At 38.1% G+C, this 24,819-nt stretch overlaps 1 protein-coding gene across 3 annotated transcripts in view; it reads right to left on the minus strand.

The window, feature by feature from the left end:
• ugp2b (UDP-glucose pyrophosphorylase 2b) overlaps positions 1 to 24,819 on the minus strand; it is a 33,163-nt gene that overhangs the window by 4,764 nt on the left and 3,580 nt on the right. For all 3 annotated transcript variants that reach the window (XM_046855483.1, XM_046855484.1, XM_046855482.1), the window contains exons 2-7: positions 21,334 to 21,464; positions 19,491 to 19,598; positions 7,476 to 7,661; positions 3,051 to 3,184; positions 875 to 1,172; positions 153 to 350 (exon numbers count right to left, since the gene is read on the minus strand). In XM_046855483.1, the coding sequence (XP_046711439.1) occupies positions 153 to 350; positions 875 to 1,172; positions 3,051 to 3,184; positions 7,476 to 7,661; positions 19,491 to 19,598; positions 21,334 to 21,432 (1,023 nt within the window). In that variant the 5' untranslated portion in view covers positions 21,433 to 21,464. The remainder of the gene's footprint in view (positions 1 to 152; positions 351 to 874; positions 1,173 to 3,050; positions 3,185 to 7,475; positions 7,662 to 19,490; positions 19,599 to 21,333; positions 21,465 to 24,819) is intronic.

The following is a 24,819-nucleotide window of genomic DNA, read 5'->3' on the forward strand; positions in this document are numbered from 1 at the left end:
TTTAAACTACGATCTCAGGACTAGTGTATAGTGTGGCTGAGAAATGGCATTTGGGAAAAATGGAAAATTGGATACTTCCAAGTTATTTTATTATTTAACAGATTAAAGATCTAACTATATTACCCAGTTAACAGCTTGTGTGTGTGTCTGACCTTCGGATTCACAATGATTTCCATGTCCATGGCGTTCTGCTGCTGCAGTCTCTTGATTGCCGCCAGAGAGATCCACAGATTGTTGGTGTTGAAGATCTTAAACTTGGAGACGGATTTGAACTCGTCCACGTGGGTTTTGGGAACCTGCGCGATCTCCAGTAACCTCAGCTTCCCCTCGTACTGAATCAGAGTTCCTCCCTGGATAAGGTGGAGAGGGTCGGGGTAAATTATATGACAATATAAACTCTTGGTCACAGTACCCTGGATTAAACTATACTTTAATAAACGTTCTTTATTCATTTTCTGCAACTGCAGCTTCTAATATGGTACTGTTTCTATGGTAACAACTTTGACATTGCATGTATTGCAGGTGTCCATAAAACTGGATTAAAGGGCAACTTGTAGAATTGATCTGTTGAGGTTTTCTGTAACAAGGCTTAACGTTTATGGAGGGAGTCTCCAGTGTCAGCACTTTGTACCACACCAAGGTAAAGCTGTAAAATGGGAAATTCTTCAGCTGCATTTTTTGGTCATATTAACTTCAGGAGAAAGGAAAGGATGAGGCCGGGGAGAAAATCTGCTTTTATAACTGCTATAACACTTTTCATTACTGTTACTCAAACAATAAATATTACAGCTGGGCAATATGGTGATAGAATATAGATATAAAACACTTTTCTTTCACTTATAATATGATTTTTTCTTTTTTTTCTTTCTCTCACCTTGACGTCAGCTCTGGTCTTGTCTGTGACCTCCATGATGAACTCGCAGCGCTTGCCGTTGGGTTGGCTGACCAGGTGGTTGAGGATGTTCAGGTCCACAGTGGCACCCAGGTTATCGATGTTGGACACGAAGATGTACTTCTTCCCCTCGGCGATGAGCTGCTCCAGCAGGCCCGAGTTATAGAAGCTAGCGTAGATGTCTCCGTGTCCTGGTGGATACCATCCTTCAGCGCTCTCTCCCACCATTTTCACATCCTTCGCCACGGGCAGCAGAGATTCCTTATTGATCCGGGGATACCTACAAAACAACAGAAATTCACCAATGATGTTTACTGGGTGAGGAATTTGGTTGCCCAGTTGGGAAAAAAAATACAATTAGGATTTACATTCCTATTTGATCTCCTTAAATACAATCATTACTGAGTGCTTTTTTTAATACATGGAGGTGTTCACTGTGTAGCTTTTTCAGGTATTTGGAATATTAATATCCACAATGAACTACTGTATAAATAGGGGGTCAATCACTAAAAGTATGTAGACCCTACTGGACTTAAATATTTTTTTTTTTTGCTAGTAGTAGTAATATGCTTTGTATGATTTTAATGAACTTGTACACACCGATAGAGGACACACTGAGCTAGAAACTAGTAAAAACATCCCACTTTCTCATCCTCTGACTCTTTGGTCAAGCATAACAGACTCTGTCAACCATATTGATTTTCCATTTTCATTTTAATGGTGATGCAATGTGTGTTCTGTCTTCTTTCCATACTGGAAGTCTTCGTTGGGATGGGACCAAATGAGCTAGCCTTCACTCACCACATCTAAGATCCTTGGTTCTCCTCCATTTTTGGTAGGTACTAACCCCTGTATATGAAGAACACCCCAAGATCACAATATGGTTTTCACAATACTTTTGTCAAAATCATTCACTTACACTTGCCTATTTTTCCTGCTTCCATCACATCAACAATAACAACTGACTGTTCACTTGCTGCCTAATATATCTCTTGAATAAGTGCCATTGTCATGTAATGTTGGAAAATGTGATTAATGAAACATTCACTTCAACTGTCAACGTTTTTACTGTTATGGCTGATCAGCAGATATGTAAAGCAATGTAAATTGTGTTTTTTATATACAGATTATTTATAACATCCTTTCTTTTCTCAGATATACAGTGGGTACGGAAAGTATTCAGACCCCCTTAAATTTTCACTCTTTGTTATATTGCAGCCATTTGCTAAAATCATTTAAGTTCATTTATTTTCCTCATTAATGTACACATAGCACCCCATATTGACAGAAAAGCACAGAATTGTTGACATTTTTGCAGATTTATTATAAAAGACAAACCGAAATATCACATGGTCCTAAGTATTCAGACCCTTTACTCAGTATTTAGTAGAAGCCCCCTTTTGATCTAATACAGCCATGAGTCTTTTTGGGAAAGATGCAAGTCACGGTTCGGTTCAGTTTCAGTATAGTTAGGGGAAAGAAATAGCATAAAATTGTTTGTCATTATTTATTTATGCAATTTATTATTACTATTATAATATTTGTGATCGTCAACATTTGAACACTTTACATTTTTAAAACAATTTTAAGCAAATTGCCTGCTTGATTATATAATATATATAATAATATTGTATAAAAATAGAATGAATCAATAGTTCAGATAGTTTACATTTGTTAGAGTATACAGATGTGTGCTAGCATTTCGCAAAAAAGATTTGACAGGTTTGAGATTTTTATATATATATAAATATATATATTTGTTAAATATATTTACGTTTTAGGCAAATTAATAAATAAATCGTTTGAGCTCTGTCTTTGAATGTCAGTATGGTGTTCTAGGATGGATGCCATACACACATTTGCGAATTAAACATGTTTGACAAACCTGTTTAATATTAACCCATGCATGATGTTCTGCATCACAAGTATTTAATGGTACACTGCATGGTTATTTTAAGCAAACCTGACCAGGCCAGTTATTCACACCAACAGTTTGTTTGCCTTTGTCTTGTGCCAGTCTATGCTGCAGCTTTGCAATTGTTTGTTTACTTATTGCCATACCAGCTTCCAGCTATTTTCCTGGGTCCATGTTGCAAGACAAAGCCTTTAAAAAAATATATTTAATTAGTTAGTGTGTGTGTTAGTGTGCGTGCGTTACCTGCTCTGGTTGAAGGTGTGTATGTTGACCCGGTGGTGTGTGTATTTCTGCAGGATCTTCTTGGTGTCCTCGTCAGTGTTAAACGAGTTCATCAGCACCAGCGGGACATCAGTGTTGTACGTCTTATTCAAGTGCTATGGGAGAAGGACATCAGCTAGGTGTCAGGTTGAGCAATTAAATTTCATACTTTAATGCATTTGGTGTGACGCGCGTATGCACCGTTTAACGTCTCGGCTGTGTTTCAGTAATCACACGACCAGGTACAGCATCAAAGATAGGCCTTGTTTCTTTAGGGTTTCATTTTGCTCAAGCTAGTAAGAAATACACCAGATGATTATTAGATTATTTATTTAAAAAAAAAAAAAAACTAATTAGTCATAAACAGGATTATTATTATTATTATATTTTATTACTATTTATAGTAGTATTGTACTAAAACACACATCAACTGGCCTTGATTGTCTGCTAAGGTCCCATATTGTTAGGTATTAATATTATTACTAGTAATAGTAATAATATGGATCATCATATTAGATATGTGTTCGTTTTTTTCTGGACCAGTATTCATCCAATATCCAATTAGTGTCATCCAGTTTTATTTTTTATATATTACAAATATGTATTCGGTGTTTAATTAAAACAGAGGCTCGAAATGATGAGAAATACGGAACTATCAGAAACAGAAACCCAAAATTAAAAAAAGAGTTCAGAGTCTTTAGCACTAATGTAGTGTTTAACATTAAACACAGCTGAGGAACAGAAAAGTATTTATACAGCAAATCAATACTGCTCAGGCATTAACTAGATCTAATAACAATACACACACAGACCTTATCACCAGGAATGTGGATCCTCACACACTGGAATGTTTTTTTTTGTTATTGTTTGTGTAAAATCTGCATTATTGTCTAGGAAACACATCTTAATAATGGAGTTATTAAGACACGCTTTGTTAACTGGTCATCTTCAGGTATTGATGGCAAATCATCTTCCATAACACGCATCCATGAAGTTAAATCTTCACTTGGAACAAACGGCTTTTAAAGGGAAACCTTTCGCTCACCAGAACTTGAGGCTGAGATCATGTTACTGCCATTGCGTAGAAATTGCATACGTCACTAAGTATATGTTGCGAGATGATTGGCAGTTGTCAATGGTAACCGGTATTTAACGATAATGTGCAGTAGTATAAATAGAAATTAAACCACTGAGCAAGTCAAGCAAGTTTTTTTTTTTTTTTTGCGGATTAGCGCAGAGTTCAGACGAGTAACAGCATGAAAAAAAACTTCCTGTATTAAGTTTTTATTCCTGCCTTGAAGACAAGGAGACTTCATGCACTGCCAATAAACAAATCATCAAACGAATAAATGGAAACATCAATATACATAAGGCAGTGTTGGTTAAATGGTTTTCACTGCTGGCTTTCTGGCTATAATTTTTTCAAAAATTGTATCTTTGGGATACCAATTACAGACTGAAAATTGCACTGGAAAAAAAAAAAGATATTTAGAAGCCTGCTAGTGCAAGAAATGGAGGATAAAAACATCCCTAAGAAACGATGCCAATTTGACAGATTTATCAATGGTAATTTGAAAAAATTACTTTTTAACTGTTTTAACAATAAAAAAAACAACAAATGTATTATTTGACATTGTTTTTATTTCTGCTGCTAGAAATGTTTACAGTGTACATTCCAGAAAAAATTATATTCTGGCCTAAATTTTTAATTCATGAACGTAAATCTGCTGCTGACCCGTTTTCCAATTCTCCAATTCTTATAAGTCCTATTGATTACACAGTTTTATACTGTTGTGATACATCACTGGATTCTAGTTGCCATATATGTAGAGTAATCATAGACTTCTAGGAAAACAATACAATCCTAGAATATACACTATATGGACAAAAGTCTGTGGACTTTCCACATAGCATCCCATTCCACATAATATCCTCCACTCTTCTGAGAAGATTGCCTAGATTTTGGAGTGTGCTTGTGGAGATTTATTTAATCACAAGGCTGTTAGTAAAGTCAGGTACTGATGTAGGTGAGGTGAGGAGGACTGGGGTGCAGTCAGCGCTCACATTCATCACAAAAGTGTTCACTAGGGTTGAGGGTCAGAACACTTAAGCAGGCCACTTGATATCTTCCACTAAAACCCATGTAAAGCATATCTTCATGAAGCTGGAACAGGTTTAGATCTCCTAGTTGAAGTGATGAGAAAATGTAATGCTTCCACATCCAAATACTTCTTATACATTTATGTGCATCCAACTTTGTGGTAACAGTTTAGTGAAGAACCACATATGACTGAAAAGGTCAGGTGTCCCAATGCTTTTGTTTATACAGTGTATACATTCAGCAAGAAAATGGGTGAAATAGAATTATGTAATAATTTATAATGTTAAACTAAATCTTTAGATGTCTTTCTGCTGATTATATTACTGTGTCCTCGTTATTTAATGAGATAAGCACAACGTATTCAGTTTTTTCATGTGTAAAGTTCAGTATTTCTGATTTCTGCCAGCTGAAATGTCAAAACTCTCTGAAGTTTAGGAGCAGGAGTTGCTCTTGTGTTGTCTCAGAGTGATGTATCAGGGCTGTGTGTGTGTGTGTGTGTGCGCAGGAGGAATATACACAGCTCTTTCTACACACTCTATTCATCCGGGAGGAAACAGTGTTACAGAACGAGAGAGAGAGAGAGAGAGAGAGAGAGAGAGAGAGAGAGAGAGAGGCTATACCACAGTGGTGAACATTCTCGTCTTTCTACCTCTCACAGTGAGGAACAGAGCAGGCTGTGTTCTATCTGTCTCTCATTTCTCTACACCTCCCTCTGTCTGCCTTTCTCTCTCGCTCCACTGCACTTTCTTTTTCTTATTGCTCTATACCTGTCTTTCACTTTCTCTCTCTTGCATCCTTTTTCTTTATCTCCTGCACTACACTCTCTCTCTCTCTCTCTCTCTCTCTCTCCACACCTCTCTCTGTAACTCTATCTCTCTATCTCCCAAATTTCTGTCCCTCTTTCACTAGATTTACAATGCAATAGTTCAGTGTTGCTCTAACTGTTGGCTGTTTCTTTCTGAATAAAGGAGAAAAGTGTTTACACACTGCTACAGCAGGGGAAAGAGCAGAACCACATGGAGCTGATCTGAAACATGTGCTAGTGATTTACATATCAAGGCTTGTGGATGATACAGCTCTCTCTCTCCCCCTCTCTCTCTCCCTCTCTCTCTCCCTCTCCCTTCCTCTCCCTTCCTCTCCCACTTCCTCTCTAATTCTCACACACAGACACACATATGCAAGCCTGGCTTTGTGTCCTTTGAGGCAGATGATGAAAGCACTTTCTAATTTCTAAGCACACAATGTGATGAGACTGGAGTGACCAAGGTGTATAAATGTGTGTGTGTGTGTGTGTGTGGAGCAAATTCAACGTTATCGATCGGCTGATTTTATTACACCTGCTTCGGCCAATCAAATTACAAGAGACAGGACTTTTAGCCCTCAACGCATTAGGTATCTTTTTATCTTTATTACTTTTATCTTTATTTAACATTCATCAGAGTGTTAGGTTACTTTTCAACTGATGCATGATGCACTGTGTGTGTGTGTGTGTGTGTGTGTGTGTGTGTGTGTGTGTGTGTGTGTGTGTGTGTGTGTGCACTGATTTAGAGTTATATGCTGCACTCAAGGACAGTGGCACTGCTCAGGAACTTTACAAATATGTAGCTCTGCAGTTCTCTACCACAAGATCAGTCTCCAGACACTAGTTGTTTATTTATACCTCATAGAAAAGGTGCTTTATATTTGTCACATGTACATTAAATTCAAATTCTTTCTTCGCATATCCCAGCAATGTAAGAAAGTTAGGAACAGAGTGTAGGGTCAGCCATGTTACAGTAGCCCCCGTTAGCACAGAAGGTTAAGGCCCTTGATCAAGGGCCCCAAGAGTGATAGCTTGGTGATACCACGGCTTGAACCTCCCACCTTCCGATCAGTAACCCAGAGCTTTAACTACCAAGTTCCCACCTCCTCTTTGTTCGTGACACTTTATCTATTTCACACCCCAAACCTATACATACAAACAATTTGAAAATATTCTCAGTACTGATTCATTGATGACCCAGTGATTCCTAATCCCACGTCTCTAATAACACTCCATAGACGTTTACACAGCTGTAGCATCCAGCTGTTTCAGAATGAAAACAGACCCACATCCTGTGACTCACTAAAGGTGCCTCAATTTCGTACAGAATGTTAAACATATGCATGTGTATGATGGTTTAAGATATCCACATGCTTTTAGCTATACAATGTAGATGCAGACGTAACAAACACGGATTTCAGGTGCACTTTAGTATCTAAACCCCAGACAACCATTGAGCTATTCTGTTCTGTTTGAAGTGCACAGTACATCAGAGGGGTCTCACCTCGATTTGCTTCACAGTCAGGTCCAGGAAGGTGTTCTCGTTTCGGACACTGATGAGACTTTTCGGGCCTTTGCAGCCCATACTGGTGCCCAGACCTCCATTCAGCTTCACCACCACCAGCTTGTTCAGGCTGTCAGCTACGTTCTCGGGTAAACCCTTCTCCTTGATCTTTTCATACGGCTGGATCTGGGGGAAAAATTAACAATTAGTATCGAATAATAAATATTTGGCTTTCTTTATTTACTTCGATTTAATTACTAGACATTAACAGTCAGTATCGTATAGCTTAAATCGTACAGTGTGTATCGTATAGTGTGTATATTGTACAGTGTGTATCGTATAGCTCAAATCGTACAGTGTGTATCGTAAAGCTCAAATCATACAGTGTGTATTGTATAGTGTGTATATCGTACAGTGTGTATCGTATAGCTTAAATCGTACAGTGTATCGTATAGTGTGTATATCGTATAGTTTAAATCGTACAGTGTGTATCGTATAGCTCGAATCGTACAGTGTGTATCGCAAAGCTCAAATCATACAGTGTGTATCGTATAGCTCAAATCGTACAGTGTGTATCGTATAGCTCGAATCGTACAGTGTGTATCGTAAAGCTCAAATCGTACAGTGTGTATCGTAGCTCAAATCGTACAGTGTGTATCGTATAGCTCAAATCGTACAGTGTGTATCGTATAGCTAAAATCGTACAGTGTGTATCGTATAGCTAAAATCGTACAGTGTGTATATCGTAGTGTGTATCGCATAGCTCAAATCCTACAGTGTGTATCGTATAGCTTAAATCGTACAGTGTGTATATCGTAGTGTGTATATCGTATAGTTTAAATCGTACAGTTTGTATCATATAGCTCAAATGTACAGTGTGTATATCAAAGTGTGTATAGTATAGCGCAAATTGTACAGTGTGTATCGTATAGCTAAAATCGTACAGTGTGTATCGTATAGCTCAATCGTACAGTGTGTATCGAAAGCTCAAATCGTACAGTGTGTATATCGTACAGTGTGTATCGATAGCTCAAATCGTACAGTGTGTATCGTATAGCTCGAATCGTACAGTGTGTATCGTAAAGCTCAAATCGTACAGTGTGTATCGTATAGCTCAAATCGTACAGTGTGTATATCGTAGTGTGTATCGCATAGCTCAAATCCTACAGTGTGTATCGTATAGCGCAAATTGTACAGTGTGTATATCGTAGTGTGTATATCGTATAGTTTAAATCGTACAGTTTGTATCATATAGCTCAAATTGTACAGTGTGTATATCAAAGTGTGTATAGTATAGCGCAAATTGTAGTGTGTATTATATACAGTGCCTTGCAAAAGTATTGACCCCCCTTGGCGTTTTTTTCCTATTTTGTTGCCTTACAACTTGGAATTAAAATGGATTTTTATTTGGATTTCATGTAATGGACATACACAAAATAGTCCAAATTGGTGAAGTGAAATGAAAAAAATAACTTGTTTCAAAATTTTTAAAATAAATAACGGAAAAGTGGTGCGTGCATATGTATTCACCCCCTTTGCTATTAAGCCTCTAAATAAGATCTGGTGCAACCAATTACCTTCAGAAGTCACGTAATTACTTAAATAAAGTCCACCTGTGTGCAATCTAAGTGTCACATGATCTCAGTATATATATATATACCTGTTCTGAAAGGCCCCAGAGTCTGCAACACCACTAAGCAAGGGGCAACACCAAGGAAGCGGCACCATGAAGACCAAGGAGCTCGCCAAACAGGTCAGGGACAAAGTTGTGGAGAAGTACAGATCAGGGTTGGGTTATAAAAAAATATCCAAAACTTTGAACATCCCACGGAGCACCATTAAAGCCATTATTAAAAAATGGAAAGAATATGGCACCACAACAAACCTGGCAAGAGGGCCACCCACCAAAACTCACGGACCAGGCAAGGAGGGCATTAATCAGAGAGGCAACAAAGAGACCAAAGATAACCCTGAAGAAGCTGCAAAGCTCCACAGCGGAGATTGGAGTATCTGTCCATAAGACCACTTTAAGCCGTACACTCCACAGAGCTGGGCTTTATGGAAGAGTGGCCAGAAAAAAGCCATTGCTTAAAGAAAAAAATAAGCAAACACGTTTGGTGTTCGCCAAAAGGCATGTGGGAGACTCCCCAAACATATGGAAGAAGGTACTCTGGTCAGATGAGACTAAAATTGAGTTTTTTGCCCATCAAGGAAAACGCTATGTCTGGCGCAAACCCAACACCTCTCATCACCCCGAGAACACCATCCCCACAGTGAAGCATGGTGGTGGCAGCATCATGCTGTGGGGATGTTTTTCATCAGCAGGGACTGGGAAACTGGTCAGAATTGAAGGAATGATGGATGGCGCTAAATACAGGGAAATTCTTGAGGGAAACCTGTTTCAGTCTTCCAGAGATTTAAGACTGGGACGGAGGTTCACCTTCCAGCAGGACAATGACCCTAAGCATACTGCTAAAGCAACACTCGAGTGGTTTAAGGGGAAACATTTAAATGTCTTGGAATGGCCTAGTCAAAGCCCAGACCTCAATCCAATTGGGAATCTGTGGTATGACTTAAAGATTGCTGTACACCAGCGGAACCCATCCAACTTGAAGGAGCTGGAGCAGTTTTACCTTGAAGAATGGGCAAAAATCCCAGTGGCTAGATGTGCCAAGCTTATAGATACATACCCCAAGAGACTTGCAGCTGTAATCGCTGCAAAAGGTGGCTCTACAAAGTATTGACTTTGGGGGGGTGAATAGTTATGCACGCTCAAGTTTTCTGTTTTTTTGTCTTATTTCTTGTTTGTTTCACAATAAAAAATATTTTGCATCTTCAAAGTGGTAGGCATGTTGTGTAAATCAAATGATACAAACCCCAAAAAAATCCATTTTAATTTCAGGTTGTAAGACAACAAAATAGGAAAAACGCCAAGGGGGGTCAATACTTTTGCAAGGCACTGTAGCTCAAATCCTACAGTGTGTATTTTATAGCGCAAATTGTACAGTGTGTATTGTAAAGCTCAAATTGTACAGTGTGTATTGTAAAGCTCAAATCGTACAGTGTGTATTGTAAAGCTCAAATCGTAGTCAGTATCGTATAGCTCAAATCGTACAGTGTGTATTGTATAGCTCAAATCGTACAGTGTGTATTGTATAGCGCGAATTGTACAATCAGTATCATATAGCTCAAATCGTACAGTGTGTATTGTATAGCTCATATCATGCAGTGTGTATTGTATAGCTAAATCCTACTGTCCTATTGTATAGCGCAAGCCGTACATTGTGTATTTTAGAGCGCAAATCAGACACTGTGTATTGTATAGCTCAAATCGTAGTGTGTATTGAATCGCTTAAATAGTGCAAAGTGTATAGTAGAAGTCTATTTGTAAAGTGTGTATTTTTGAGCTCAAATCGTAGTGTGTATTGTATAGCGCAAATAGTACAAAGTGTATAGTAGAAGTCTGATATTAAAGTGTGTATTTTAGAGCTCAAATCATACAGTGTATATTGTATAGCACAAATCGTAAAGTGTGTACTGTATAGCTCAAATCATGCAATGTCTATTGTTAATCCATCCAGTTCAGGGCTGATAGTGACTGTACGAAAGTGTGTGATGCTGCTTCACTGCCTACACTATCAGCTTACAACCATAACACACTAGCACTTAAAAAAAATACAATCAGGAATACTAAGAATGAGTTCTCTGTGTTGCTCTGGATTTTATCCATCTCTCTCTCTCTTTCTTTCATCCCTCCAGTTTCCCAGAAGTCTGCAGGCCGCATGCCATGAGGTTACACGTCCTCCAGATGTGAACAAGCTGAGTCAGAGAGAACGTAAGACACTCATTGAGCAATCTTCCGAGAAGGGGTGTAGTACTGTGCTAACAACGACTCGTTCTGGCACCGTGAAAACAAACAGGCAGCAGGAAGTGATGGAGACAGAAACATGGAATAAAACCAATACAGGAAGGAAAATTAATGACTTCCATAAGGTCAGACTGTTCTTGTACTTGTTCCAGTGTAATATATGTTCACTACACTCCACTATAAGCTGGACACACGGATAGTGCTCTCACCGCCATTCTGCAGATGTCCTTTTCACACGTTTCTCTTGTACGTGTTCCATTTGCACGTACACGTTACATTTAATCAAGTGCAAAAAGCTGTTTTGAAACCACAAACGCGGCGGTTTCGGATTCACAAAACAATGCGATCGTATTTGTTATGAGGTTTCCTATTTTAGATTTTCACGATGATGACTAGAGACTTTCTGTCTCCTCTGTGCTCCACAGAGGAGACAGAACGTCTCTGTGACACCCACAGTAAAGAAGACATCGGCTTTGTATGCTACAACTTTAAAGAGAATAGCAAAACAGAACAAGAAACAGCAATGGATGGAACTCAATGTTGTGTAAATAGACTGGTCATGTGTGTGAAATGAAACTATTTTACAAAGTAGCACAGCTGTATACTCAATCTCACTTAACCCAAGTATCTGGACACTTGAATATCGCACCCAAATATGCCTATTCCAAAACCACAGATTTGCTTTTAAAACCACAGATTTGCTGTTAATGTAATCTCCATTCTTCTGGAAAGGATTTCCACTTGAGTTTGGAGAAGGTCTGCAGTTGATGTTTTAAATTATCCCAAAGATGTTCGGTGTGGTTGAGATCAAGGCTTTCTTTAGGATGCACTCCAAACTTCACACACCATGTCTTCACTGAGAGCAGAGACACTATCATGCTGATACACATTTGGACCTCTTAGTACCAGTACAGGGGAAAATGTATGTCACATCACATGAAGACAATTTTTGGTACAATTCTGTGGAACCAGTTTGGGGAAGTGATGGTCAGGAGTCCACATAGTTTTGGTCCCAGTCTCGGTCTGTTAGGAACACCTGCACACCTGCTTATTGGTGAAATTATCCAATTAGCATTAAAAAAGCTTTCAGAGCTTCAGTTAATGTTCAAATCAAACATCAAAAGTCTGAGGAAATGTGATCTCTGTGTGACCACCATGCTTGTGCATTTCTGAAACTACTGATCAAAAGAAACAAAAACAACCTGCAAGCCACAGATTTGCAGCTAGAAAACATTTACATTTAATTTTCTCAGAGACATTTATCCAGAGTGATGTTTCATTATCTAACTGAGCAGATTAAGGGGTTATGGGCCTTGCACAGGGCACCACCAGTGAGGGTTTGAGGACCTGGGATTTAATCTCACGACCTTTCGATTAGTCCAGTATCTTAACCTCTAATCTACCACCTCCACATCTATAGTGTATACATCTTATTGGTGGTACAGTGTTTAATTATTTTAAATTGTTGTATGTGTTTTAACTGTATGTATGGTGTATTTCAAATGTCATCTAAGGTGGGCATAAATGTATTATTATTATCTTGTTCATGAAAGAGCATCCAAAGAAAATGGCCAGACTGCCTTAAACTCATAGCAAACTCAATCATCCACTCTTTATACCAGTCATGAGCAGAAAAGCATCTCGGATACATCTCACTGCATCAAGTTTTGAGGTAGAATGACTCCCCCGATGGTTTCTTGACTCGTCGGTGCATGATTTTCTACTTTGTGCTCCTGTCACATGATTGGCTGACAGGATAATTGTATGAATAAACACAGAACCAAGGGTTTCCAAAAACAATTAAAGTGAGGCATGTTAAAAAATGAAAAACTCCCAGGTGACTGGTGAAATTTCACATTTTCATCTAAATATCCCAGTCAAAAAAAGCCAGTGTAAAGCGACTCTTAACTGTAATTCTTAACTGAACCATTCTCACCTGCCAGTGTATCTTAGCAGAGAGATACAGTGATCTTATACAATCTGACTACAAGAATAATGAGGACCTGAAGGGAATTGAGTTGTTATTAAATGACATGTTATTTCTCAATGACTTGCCTGTTGGGTGGAGAGTTTTTATTGCCCAGTAATTCAGGCTTGGTTTTTTTTCCCTCTAATTCTTCCAAAAAAAGCTAAATGACGTGTGTGTGTGTGTGTGTGTGTGTGTGTGTGTGTAAATATGTAAGAGATAAACCTCTTTAATGAGTCATACCTTAAATAGGTACATTCCCGCCATCACTTCCTTGTGTGTGTACACATTATTTTAATTCGTTCAATGATATTGAATGAGGAAATGTCCCTGAATGTACCTTGGAGCAGTGGACCCCAACCCCCGGGCTGTGGATTGGCACCAGTCCGTGGGTTAATTGTTACGGGCCGCACAGAAAAAATACATAACTTACATTATTTCCGTTTTATTTATTATCTGATTCTGAACGATGTTTTATTTTGGAAAATTACCAGATTTTCTCCGCCACATCACTCTTGATGCATGTCATGATGTTTGTCTCGGTCACATGTCTTACCTCCATCTGCTACCTTCTTAAAGAGGCTGAATTGAAACCCCCAAGCGAGCAAAATGAACAAAAAAACAACACAGTGGATTCACGTTTATTATATTTAGAAAACACCAGTTTTTATGCCGGTCGTATCATTTAATTTTATTGTATTTATCCGCCACACCTTAAAGGCCGGTCCGTGAAAATATTGTCTGACTGTGGCGCAAAAAAGTTTGGGGACCTCTGATGTAAAGAACAAGTGACCAAGTTCTACTTTAAAGTAATGGCACCTTTACAGTACACTATCCAGAGCACTTTAGAGCTTCCTGTGTCAGCTGTGTAAAGCAGTCAAATGATCTCTTAAAAGTGTTTGTGTACAACTATAATTTTATTATTGACATAAAAAAGGCTTAGAAATATGGGAATAATCTTATGTTTGTTATATAGTAAGATAAAAAAATCTAACAGCTTTCAACTGTAGTTTTTTACTTTTGCGCTCTGTAGTCCAGAAAACATGTCGGATATCAGGATGGGAAATTTTGACTATAATTTCTATAATTTTCTGAATGTTAGTAAAAAAAAAAAAAAAGAATGTTAGTATTTTCAATAGTCCTGATATATTATTCTGTCGTCACAGCGGCAAAAACGACAGGCTTAAAGAACATGCTTGCTGACATTCTTGTTCGTTGTTAATACAGCACAAAATTTTATTTTATTTTTTTAAAGGTGAGGGTTTATTTTTAGACTCTTCATGGTGTATGGTTTAGTATGTGGAGACCTTGATGAATCATCTCTATGACTTTAGCTTAGATTAGATGTTAAACTTTTATCCAGGGTGTAATAGAGTAGCGCGAGGTTACGTAAGCAGAAATAGGACAGAGCCCTGAAAGTTATTCAAGCTGCAATGTCCTTAAAAATAACGTACGCTTTAAACGCTGCTGGCTGTCATGAACAAGTCAAAGGTAAAGGTTTTGGTGAAGCATTTATTTTAGGCATTTTGATGTAACAAAATATATATTTCCATCCGATATTGGTCAAACATTTAATGTTGTGGAGCAGCAAGTCCCTGTAATCACGTTTTTGCAGCTATAAAAAAAAGTCGCTCCTTTATCAAGAGCATTTTATTGCACTCTCTAGCAGGAAGGGGACATAAAAATAACAGGATGTCAAGATACTGTGCGTTACGTGAAACGTATGATGTCCCTGTGAATAAGCTGTTACTATAGAAATGGTAACATATGTACTGTAGAATATTTAAATAATATTGATTTGTTCATTGGTGTTATAACCACCATAAAAAAATATAAATGGGTCGAATGTGTTTCTGGGACAGAGACACATTATAGCTAAAAACAGCAAAAAAACACACGAGAATACTGAATAGACTCATTAACAGGATTACAGATTTCATAACCAGTCTAAGGTTTCCCTTCAGAAGGTGACAGGGCAGCATTCTAGAAATTAATAATTATTAAGAAATTAATAATTTGATGTATGCACAGTTTCGTATTGCGTACAAGCAATACACCGCTCTTTTCTGTGTTACACTCCTTAAAATTTGAACAGGGAAAAAAATTAATAAAAGGATGGCTTCACATGGCTCAAAAGAAGGTCCCCCCCCCTACCTGAATGCACGGGTTATATAAATAAAACCTATAACTTACCTTAATAAACCACCAATAGTGTGTTTACACTGTATGGGTATATAAACCTCCATTTTTCTTCCTTGATGTTTATTTTCTCTACAACTTTATCAGTGTAAACACTTGGAATGTTTATACAGGGTTTATCAGCACAATACAAAATTAGCTAGTTATATAGCCATCTGTTTATCGTTAGAAACACACACACACCCAATCGCAGAATGTGGTTTACTGTTTATTCCATTACAGCATTAATCATTGGACGTTTCTGAAATGCTTGAAATGTCAGCTTTACAGCTTTACCCAGGACACATACATTATTGAATATGGCACTATAATTTTCAAAATTCAAGAAGTCAGGGTGACATACCAACACAGCACGGGATTCTTTTTCAATAGCTCATAGTGCTAATTTCGCCCAACAAAAAGGCGATTTTTACGATGCGGTGAAACAGGTCAGATTCTAGACAGCATTTGATTGGATCGAAAAATGTAAAAAGAAACTGAGTTGCTGAATATTAATTTTTTTTTTTATATATGTGTTCTATAATTCCGCTCACAGATTTTAGATTGATGCTTTTCTAAGTCTACAGTAGAGATAAAATATGACTCCAGTAAAAGGGCCTTCTTTAAACTTTCAATTAATTAAAAATACAAAAGTATTTGACTTCAAATGTACTTTAAGTATCCAAAGTACTATGATTTATTACGGCTATAATGTTCCTATTATCATTTTTGCTTAATCAACTCAGTTTATGTTAAAATTTTTATATTATATTTTTTATTCCAAATGATATTAATGAGTCAAAACACCGATTGAAATCTATTCAAATTATCATGCGCCCAAAAGCTGCTTTTCAACTACTTTAACAAATCCTGCAAATAAAGTCTGGAGTTTCTTTATCATTTATTTCTCTCTAAATGTTCTGCTTGCTGTTGAACTGAAGCTGAACTGTATGTTGGTGATAAGTATCTTGGTGATAAGTTCGACCATTTCTGTCCATACAGGCTGCCCAGGTGCTTGTTCAGTCTCTTGTCATTTCAAGACTTGACTACTGCAACTCTCTGCTGGCAGGTCTCCCCTGAACGCTATTCGTCCACCGCAAATGATCCAAAACGCAGCGGCACGACTTGTGTTCAATCAGCCCAAGTTTTCCCACACCACCCCACTGCTGCGCTCACTTCACTGGCTTCCAGTAGCTGCACGTATCAGATTCAAAACACTGATGCTTGCCTACAAGGCCAAAAATGGACCAGCACCATCTTACCTCAGTGACCTCATCACATCTCGCACTGCACCACGCTGTCTGAGATCCTCCAGCACTGCTCGACTGGTACCACCTTCTCTCAGAATGAGAGGTAAGTACACTTCAAGTCTCTTCTCTGTTCTGGCACCGAGGCGGTGGAATGAACTTTCCCTAGATGTCTGTACAGCAGAGTCCCTGATTATCTTTAAGCGACGACTGAAGACCTTCCTCTTCCTGAAATACCTAAATTAGCACTTTCCAAGTTTTTAGAATTCGAGTTATATTTATATTGAGTTTGTAATCTTGCGTACCAGTGTAGATTTATTCACTACTAGAGATTTAAAGCAGTTTTGTACAATCAGAACGAGTTGGTGCCACCCTGATTGGTGGCTCGCTGCGTATTTGACCAGTACCGTTTTTTTATCTGCTCATGAATAAAAAGGAACGACTGATTTCGCAAAATGTAGTTGAGCCATAAATGTAGAATTAAGTCATCAAATCATGTATCTGAATTGTTGAGAGAAAGATTTTAATATTTAGATATTTATAAATAATATGCATACCGAAAATCGCAAACTTTTAAAGTGCCCTTGGTGCTATGCAACAGATCGACAGAAGTGTTCGTGATTTAATCTCGTGTTGGTTCGGACGATTGTGTTGTAAATATCGCAAGATTTGTGAAATGTTATAGAAGTTAAAGGATTCATTTCGAGGTTCATGTTTTGCTCACACACTCATGATCATTACTCATGATGTCACTCAACCCTCCCCTACCACAGTCTCTCCCTCTTTCCTCATCTACTAGCTCTGTTGTGGATTATTCCCACTCAGGAATGTTTTTTACGCCGGTCCGCCTACAGTCACGGTGAAACAGCTCTCAGTGGGCGTTCAATAAGATCTCCGAACCTGGTGACATCACTGTGTGTCACAAAATATTAAATAACTCCACACCCTACATGCTGCAGTTTTCATGCTTGCAACATGACATCAGAATTTCCTGCTTAATGAGACAAAGGCTAAACACCTAAACCTGAGAAGATTGACAGGAGAAGGTGTGACCCGAGAATAAAATTCATAATCACAGGAGGTTTTCAGTCTCATGACACAGGCAAAAGTGACTTTATATATGACTATATGTAAAGTGAATATATATATTTAGGCCAATGAGGATGGGTTCCCTTTTGAGTATCTCAAGGTTTCTTCCTCATACTATCTAAAAATGATTTGAATATAATGCATATTCTTAATCTATCAACTTCTATAAAGCAGCTTTATAAATAATCTTGAATTAAATTATACACTATATACCGAAAAAAGGTTTTCGACACCTGAGCAATATTATGTGCTTTTTAAACATCCCATTCCGCATTAAGTCCCAATTTGATGTTATAAGATGAACTAGATTTTGGGTTGCAGAGATTTATTCTCATTCATCAACAAGGCTGTTAGTAAAGTCAGGTACTGATGTAGGTGAGGTGATGAGGCCTGAGGTGCAATCAGCGCTCACATTCATCACAAAGGTGTTCAGTAGGTTTGAGATCAGAGCTCTACAGCAGGAGATCTTCCACTTCATCCAATGTAAACCATATCTTAATGGAGTTGGCTTTGTGCACAGGGGTATTGTCATGCTGGGACAGGTTTAAATCTCCTAATTCAAGTGAAGGGAAGATTTAATGCTATCACATCCAAAGACGTCCTATACAATTGTGTGCCTCAAACTTTGTGGTAACAGATTTGAGACAGAGCCACGTATGGCTGGAAACAGCAGGTGTGCCAATACTTATGACTATATAGTGTATTTACATAGTTAACACTTTAGAGTGACGAGTGATAGAGCTGCATACACACTTTAATCTTTCGAACGTTTCCTCCTACTGCTTTCCTCCTTTTTCTGAATTGGGCTCCTGAGGGTTTAGACCTTAGTTTGTCATCCATAATTAAAATTTAGATTCAGCTCTCCTAACTGACATGACGTCACTCCAGGTCGTCACTCTAGTCACTTCTCCCACTGGAAACCCTAAAGGCTAAGGTGATGTCACCCAACCCACACCCTCCTTTCTGAGTGTATATAATTGAGTGAAGGGACTTTTTGACGCATTGACGCGACCGTGCAAATGAGCGGAAAAAAAAAGTAAATATGCCGCCCTGTCGCTAACGCCTAAAGTTTAAAACAGAGCGTGCGCTCGGCCCTGATTGATGGCTTACTGAATGCTTGACCAGTTAAGTTTCTATCCGCTCATAAATACAAAGTAAATATTTGAATATTCGAAAAATATTTGACTTTGAAATTAGTGGTGAAGTTAAATTAAAGGTTTTCCCAAATGGTAATACTTAAATAAAGTACAGATACACGAAAAAAACTACTTAAGTACAGTAACGATTTACATTGACTTTGTTACACTCCACCACTGAAAAAGATACGATGGGAATATATATATGTATATGTATATGTATCATGACTCTCTAAGACATTTCTATGAAGCACAATACTTCATTTGATATCGCTATAGGTTTGCTAACAAAGCTTCTGCTTGCATTTACATGTGAAAAAAATTCACTCAATAATTGAATACTTTTTTGGCAAATAGGCAGAGAAATAAGGAGATAAAAATACGTTGTCAAAGAAAAAAAACAGTGCGATATCCAAAATATCTTTGAAACCTGTATTGTGGCAGAATTTATCACTGTATCAATATAAAACAGTTACATTTCCCAGTCCTGCGTGTACGTTTATAATAGATTGAGATAAAGGTTTCTCTTACTGAGTCCTCGGGTGGTCTGTTAATTTTGGCCCATTCCACTGACGGCCCTTTAACCTGCAGGAAGCGGTGGAAAAGCTTCTGAAAGCCCTCGAAATCCTTCTTGCAGATCTGTGGAAAATGGAATAGAGACAGGGTTTTACATTAGTGTTTATACACACTGATATCTCATTTTATTTAATTGAACGTGTATTTTTTTAAAAAGTCTAAAACATCATTCGTTTGCAGCTTGTCGCTTATTAAAGACGGTAATGAAAGAGGCTTCTCTTCGGAAATTATCCCTCCACCGACACTCTGCATAAGATCATCGTCAAATAAAACCGGGTGTAGGGTTTGAATGTGAAAAACACATCCATACATCCATCTCTGAATAGAGAATGTGAGGTAAAAACGTGTTCATGAATCTTTAGCACTAGGTTTCCCCCCCTCCCGCACCTCATTCAACCCCCCCTTTCTGCACCACATGGATGGAAACCCGGCTGTACACAGATGAGGGTGGGGCGTCATGACACAACGTACATATCACAGGGGAAAGGCGTGTTAGTTGACTACACAAACGTGGTAAAAATCCGTGTGTTCTGTAAACATTTGGAATTAGGTCCACGCACACATGATGCAATGTGCAGTTGTTCTTGTTTGGGTTAGCAGGGTGTGTACTGTGTACCGCAGTATCCATCTGCCACTACATTAATGCATAAAAGCATATATATGTGTGTGTGTGTGTGTGTGTGTGTAAGAGCGTCTTACATACTAACTCAGTATTTGTCACTATGGTGAGCTCTTTTGGAGCTTATAAAGAGAGGACTGTGTTATATGACACACACACACACACACACACACACACACACACACACACACACACACACATTGTCAAACAAACACAAACCACTGTCTAAACTCAGGTTTAGCCTTGAGTTTATTACACACAAGTAATTATATGTACTTTTTCCTTGTATCGAAACCATAACTAATGAGATGAGGTTGTTTCCCCCCCTGTGGGTTTCAAAACTGCTTCTCTGGATTCGTGCCGTTCATAATGGATTTTCTCATATTAAGCCTAGAAACCTTCCACAATGGCACAGTTTTCAAGGGTTCCAAGTAACCCGAGAGCTGCAGTACCATTTCCATAGAAGTAAAATGATTTTTTTATTTGGTTTTCAGGCTACATTTGCGTTTTCTTTTTCTTTTTTTAAAACAACTCCAGAGCAGTTATGTAAAGCCACAGATTCAAAATGGAGTCCAAGAACCACCAGCAGATCTGTGAAGCATTGCTGGATGCTCTATTTAATTAAATTGTTTAATCCAAACCTCAGTAAAACACAACACGCTGGCCTACTGTGTTGAAAATAGATTCTTAATGGGTTCATTTGGGTAATAAAGGATTCCTTGCTACCTGAAGGGTTCTCCCCAATCAGTGTTGTCAGTTAGTTCTTACTTTCAGGTACTCAAAAAAATAATAATGTTTACGCTGCAAAAAAATGTGCACTTTGAACATTAGTTATAGGTCAAATAGTGGCATGATTTCTGAAGGCTGGAAAAGGGAATAGTGTGTGGAAAATCACGCAGTCATCAAAACAAACAGATGAATCCATATTCGCTGTTAAAAGTGCTGCTGCTGGGGAGCAAGACACGCCCCCACTGGGGGTGGGGCATATTTCTTCGAGAGCGTATCAGTTTCTACAGCAGTTACAATATGAGAAGCAAATTTTTATTGATGGGGAACTGCAACCGTCATTTTCTCTTGATTAAACAATCGGATACAAATATAGCACTCCTAACACTCACCGTGCCGACATGTTTACTCATACTTGGACGTACTTTTTACAATCAGGGCAATTCGGCTTACCTCGTTGTCGGCTCCTTTAGCCGTACTCGACAGCTTCTCCAGCTCTTCATGCATGGAGCTCTCCAGCTGCTGCCGCATCACTTCCTGAAACTGAGCCATGGAGCTGTTCGGCGGCACCGACGTACTCACACCTGCAATCACATCGCAGCCTGGCGTTTAAATCTCATACTCAATCGCTCAGTCACACACACATTTCCTCCTCTAGATGAGTACTAGGAAAGAATTAAACACATTTCAAGCACGCTGCGTTTCAACCCTGAAGTTGATTACTTATTAAAAAATTATTTATTATCAACATTTGAGGACAAATATCAGGATGATGTAATAAATCCCCCCCACTAACAGGTGCCATGATGAAGAGATAATCAGTGGTATTCACTCACTGGTCAGAATGTTATGCCTGGTTGGTGTATATTATAATATTATTATCCCCTTTTATTTATGCTGCCATAGCTAGTCTTTTCAGAGTCCCTACTTGTACCCTGATTATAATATTATTACAGTGTCCATAATTATTATGTAATAATAAAGTTAGCTAATAACACCCTGCAGCAGAGGGTGGTCTAAATCGCCCAACACATCACCACAGCAGATGTCTGCACAGAGCTCACAACATCATCAAGGACTCCTCACATCCCAGTCATAAACTGTTTAACCTCTCTCCATTAAGAAGGAGATACAGGAACATCCGCACCAGAACCAGCAGGTTTAGGGCCGGCTTTTCTCCATCCACAATCACACTTCTGAACTCTACACTACACCTTTGGATCACTGTATAAACACTGTATAAAAAAAAACATTCAGTTGTACATAATGTACATATTACATACTGTAATTTTTTATACTCCTCATTCACTACACATACTGTACCTTACATACATCTGCACTATCTATCTATCTATCTATCTATCTATCTATCTATCTATCTATCTATCTATCTATCTATCTATCTATCTATCTATCTATCTATCTATCTATCTATCTATCTATCTATCGTTCTACACATTCTGTCTCTTTATTCTCTCTGAAGTTTGAGACCACTCACTGTAGCTCAAGATGCTTCCACATGACCAGTCTAAAGATCCATGAAGTTGCTGTGGAGAGTTAAACTAAAGAACCATGAAGATGGTTTTGGACTGTAATTAATGTAGTTGCTACCATGGTTTTGGACTACAATCACCATGAAGAGTTTTACATAGAAGTGTCCATCAGTGAACAGTTAATAACCGCAACAATGATGGAACTGTAATGAATGGAAAATTAGGTGTTGTGTAATGGATTTGAGCCTGGTTCCTCTGAAGGAAGATTTACCAATTTTGGGTACAAAAAATTAATAAATACCTCAAAAGTAATGAAAAAGCTAAGATGTATATTGTGTATAGTAATTTGAAAGGTATAAATGAGTCTATCCCTTATGATAATGGTGACAGTGGTAAGAAAACCTCACTGAGTTCCATCATTGTTGAGGTGATCAACTGTTTTTGTATTCCAGCAGTGATGGCATCTGTTATCCTAAACATCTGTTATTTTATTCTACATCTGTAGCAATCTGTTTACATTCATTTCATGGTTCATGCATCTTTCATTCATCTCAATGAAGAAGTAGGGCATCAGGATGAATCAGGCAGGTAAATTTACACTAAACCAGAAACAATTTTCTTGTGTGCAAAATACCTGGCAAAAAAAAAGCTAATTCTGTTTTTCACTCTTGAATTTTAGTATGAATATGGGAAAAAGTATGTTTAAAAAAAACCTGAACACCAACCAATGAAGAATTTAGACCTAGTCGTGCACTTCATCATTCCACAAATACGATTCCCTTTTATTGTAATGATTTCTTTCTCTTTTCAACCGTTGTTCTCGTTTCCTTCCTGCGAGTTTTATAAAAACGAATCAAAACCGCTCCTAACTTTCTTCTTGATGCGAAAGCTGCATAATTGCTTCTAAGCATCCGATATTCATTTTTTTTGTGTGTGGATGAAAACCTTTTGGTTTGTTATGTTAAAACAACGTAACCCAAACGTTCTTCCCTTAGATGCACTCGACTGACCCTGATCGCGTTTACTCAGTCATCAGTTCCGTATAAATGTTCTTACAAAACATGAGCAGAAAAAGTGCAATAAAAAGTGAATAAGTGTGTGCAAAGTGCGTGACTGAGTTGCAGAAACTTCCTGTAAAAAAATTAGATCACTAAAAATGAAAGTGGGTGTGGTAGCTCAGTGGAAAATAATGAGTACATATCCGAGCACCTCAAATCTGTCCAAGGTTGAGGGCAAAAAATTAAATTCTTCACTCTGGATACGGGCATCTGCCGAATGGCATTAATGTTAAACCCCTAAAATATAAAATCCTGTCCATCATGCTGTATGGAGAAGGTTCATTCCTAGAAGCTTCACTTCCTACAGAAGTGGTCTAAATATACTAGTTTGGATATTCATGAGTCCAAACCCTCGAACTGCATCATCCCCAACACATGATTTAGAGAACATAATAACCATCAGGATTCTGTTACTAATCCAGTTAATGCAGCTCATTGTGAAACTAACGACTCGGATGAAATCGAACCCTTGCGTGCGGTCCTGTTTCAGCAGGCGCACACCCAGAGCTTTTCAAAACACGCGATTTGCAATAAGAGTACTATCATGTGAGGTAAGAAAATAAATAAATAAATAAAAAACAGCTCAAAATTTCCAGAGACAATTTTACAGCCGGTTTCGTGATCAAATACTCGAAGAATTTTCCCTGTTTCGCTTTTGATTACTGTTAGAATGCAGTACACAGTGAAATGAAGCAACGTAGCACCTGAGTCCTAGAGGAACGTTGCTTTAATTCACTGTGTACTGCATCAGCTATATATGGTTAAAATGACAATAAAAGCTTCTTGACTTGACTTGACTTGACTTGACGAAAGAGAAAAAAATCCCTAATTGGCCATAATATGAGCGTTTTAATGGTCCTAAAAAAAAATCACTGGTCAGGATATGAGAAAGAATTAAACTAAATAAAGTAGGAAGGAAGAGATAGCTTTGCATTGTGGGTAAACCTGCGATCGGCTTTTGCGCAGTAACCAGGCTCAATGTTCTTTTCACTAGTGACAGCTTCGAATCGTTGCGTTGTTTCAAAATTCTGTGAACTCACGTGTTAAATTTTACAGCCGACATTTGAATAATTATCTTGATCTTTACTTTGCGTACAGAAAGAATATAAAACTGAATTTTAAAGGTAATGCCGCCCCAAACCCCCTTGATACCTCACTGCAGCAAAAATACATAAGGAAGTCATGGCACAGGAGAGAATCTGGAGTGCATTTGTTTTATTATGACTCATTTTCTGACAATGATTCATTGTTGAGACAGCACAAACTTCACAGCCATTTTGGGCTCCTTTTTCTGCCCCAAAATATATATATAAATTTTTTGGCGATTATATTGAAATTCTTGTTAATTTTTATCCAAGTCCAGATCTAACAAGTCTTTACTGTTTGCA

Source organism: Silurus meridionalis, chromosome 8 (assembly GCF_014805685.1).
Source record: "Silurus meridionalis isolate SWU-2019-XX chromosome 8, ASM1480568v1, whole genome shotgun sequence".
Lineage (NCBI taxonomy): Eukaryota > Metazoa > Chordata > Actinopteri > Siluriformes > Siluridae > Silurus > Silurus meridionalis.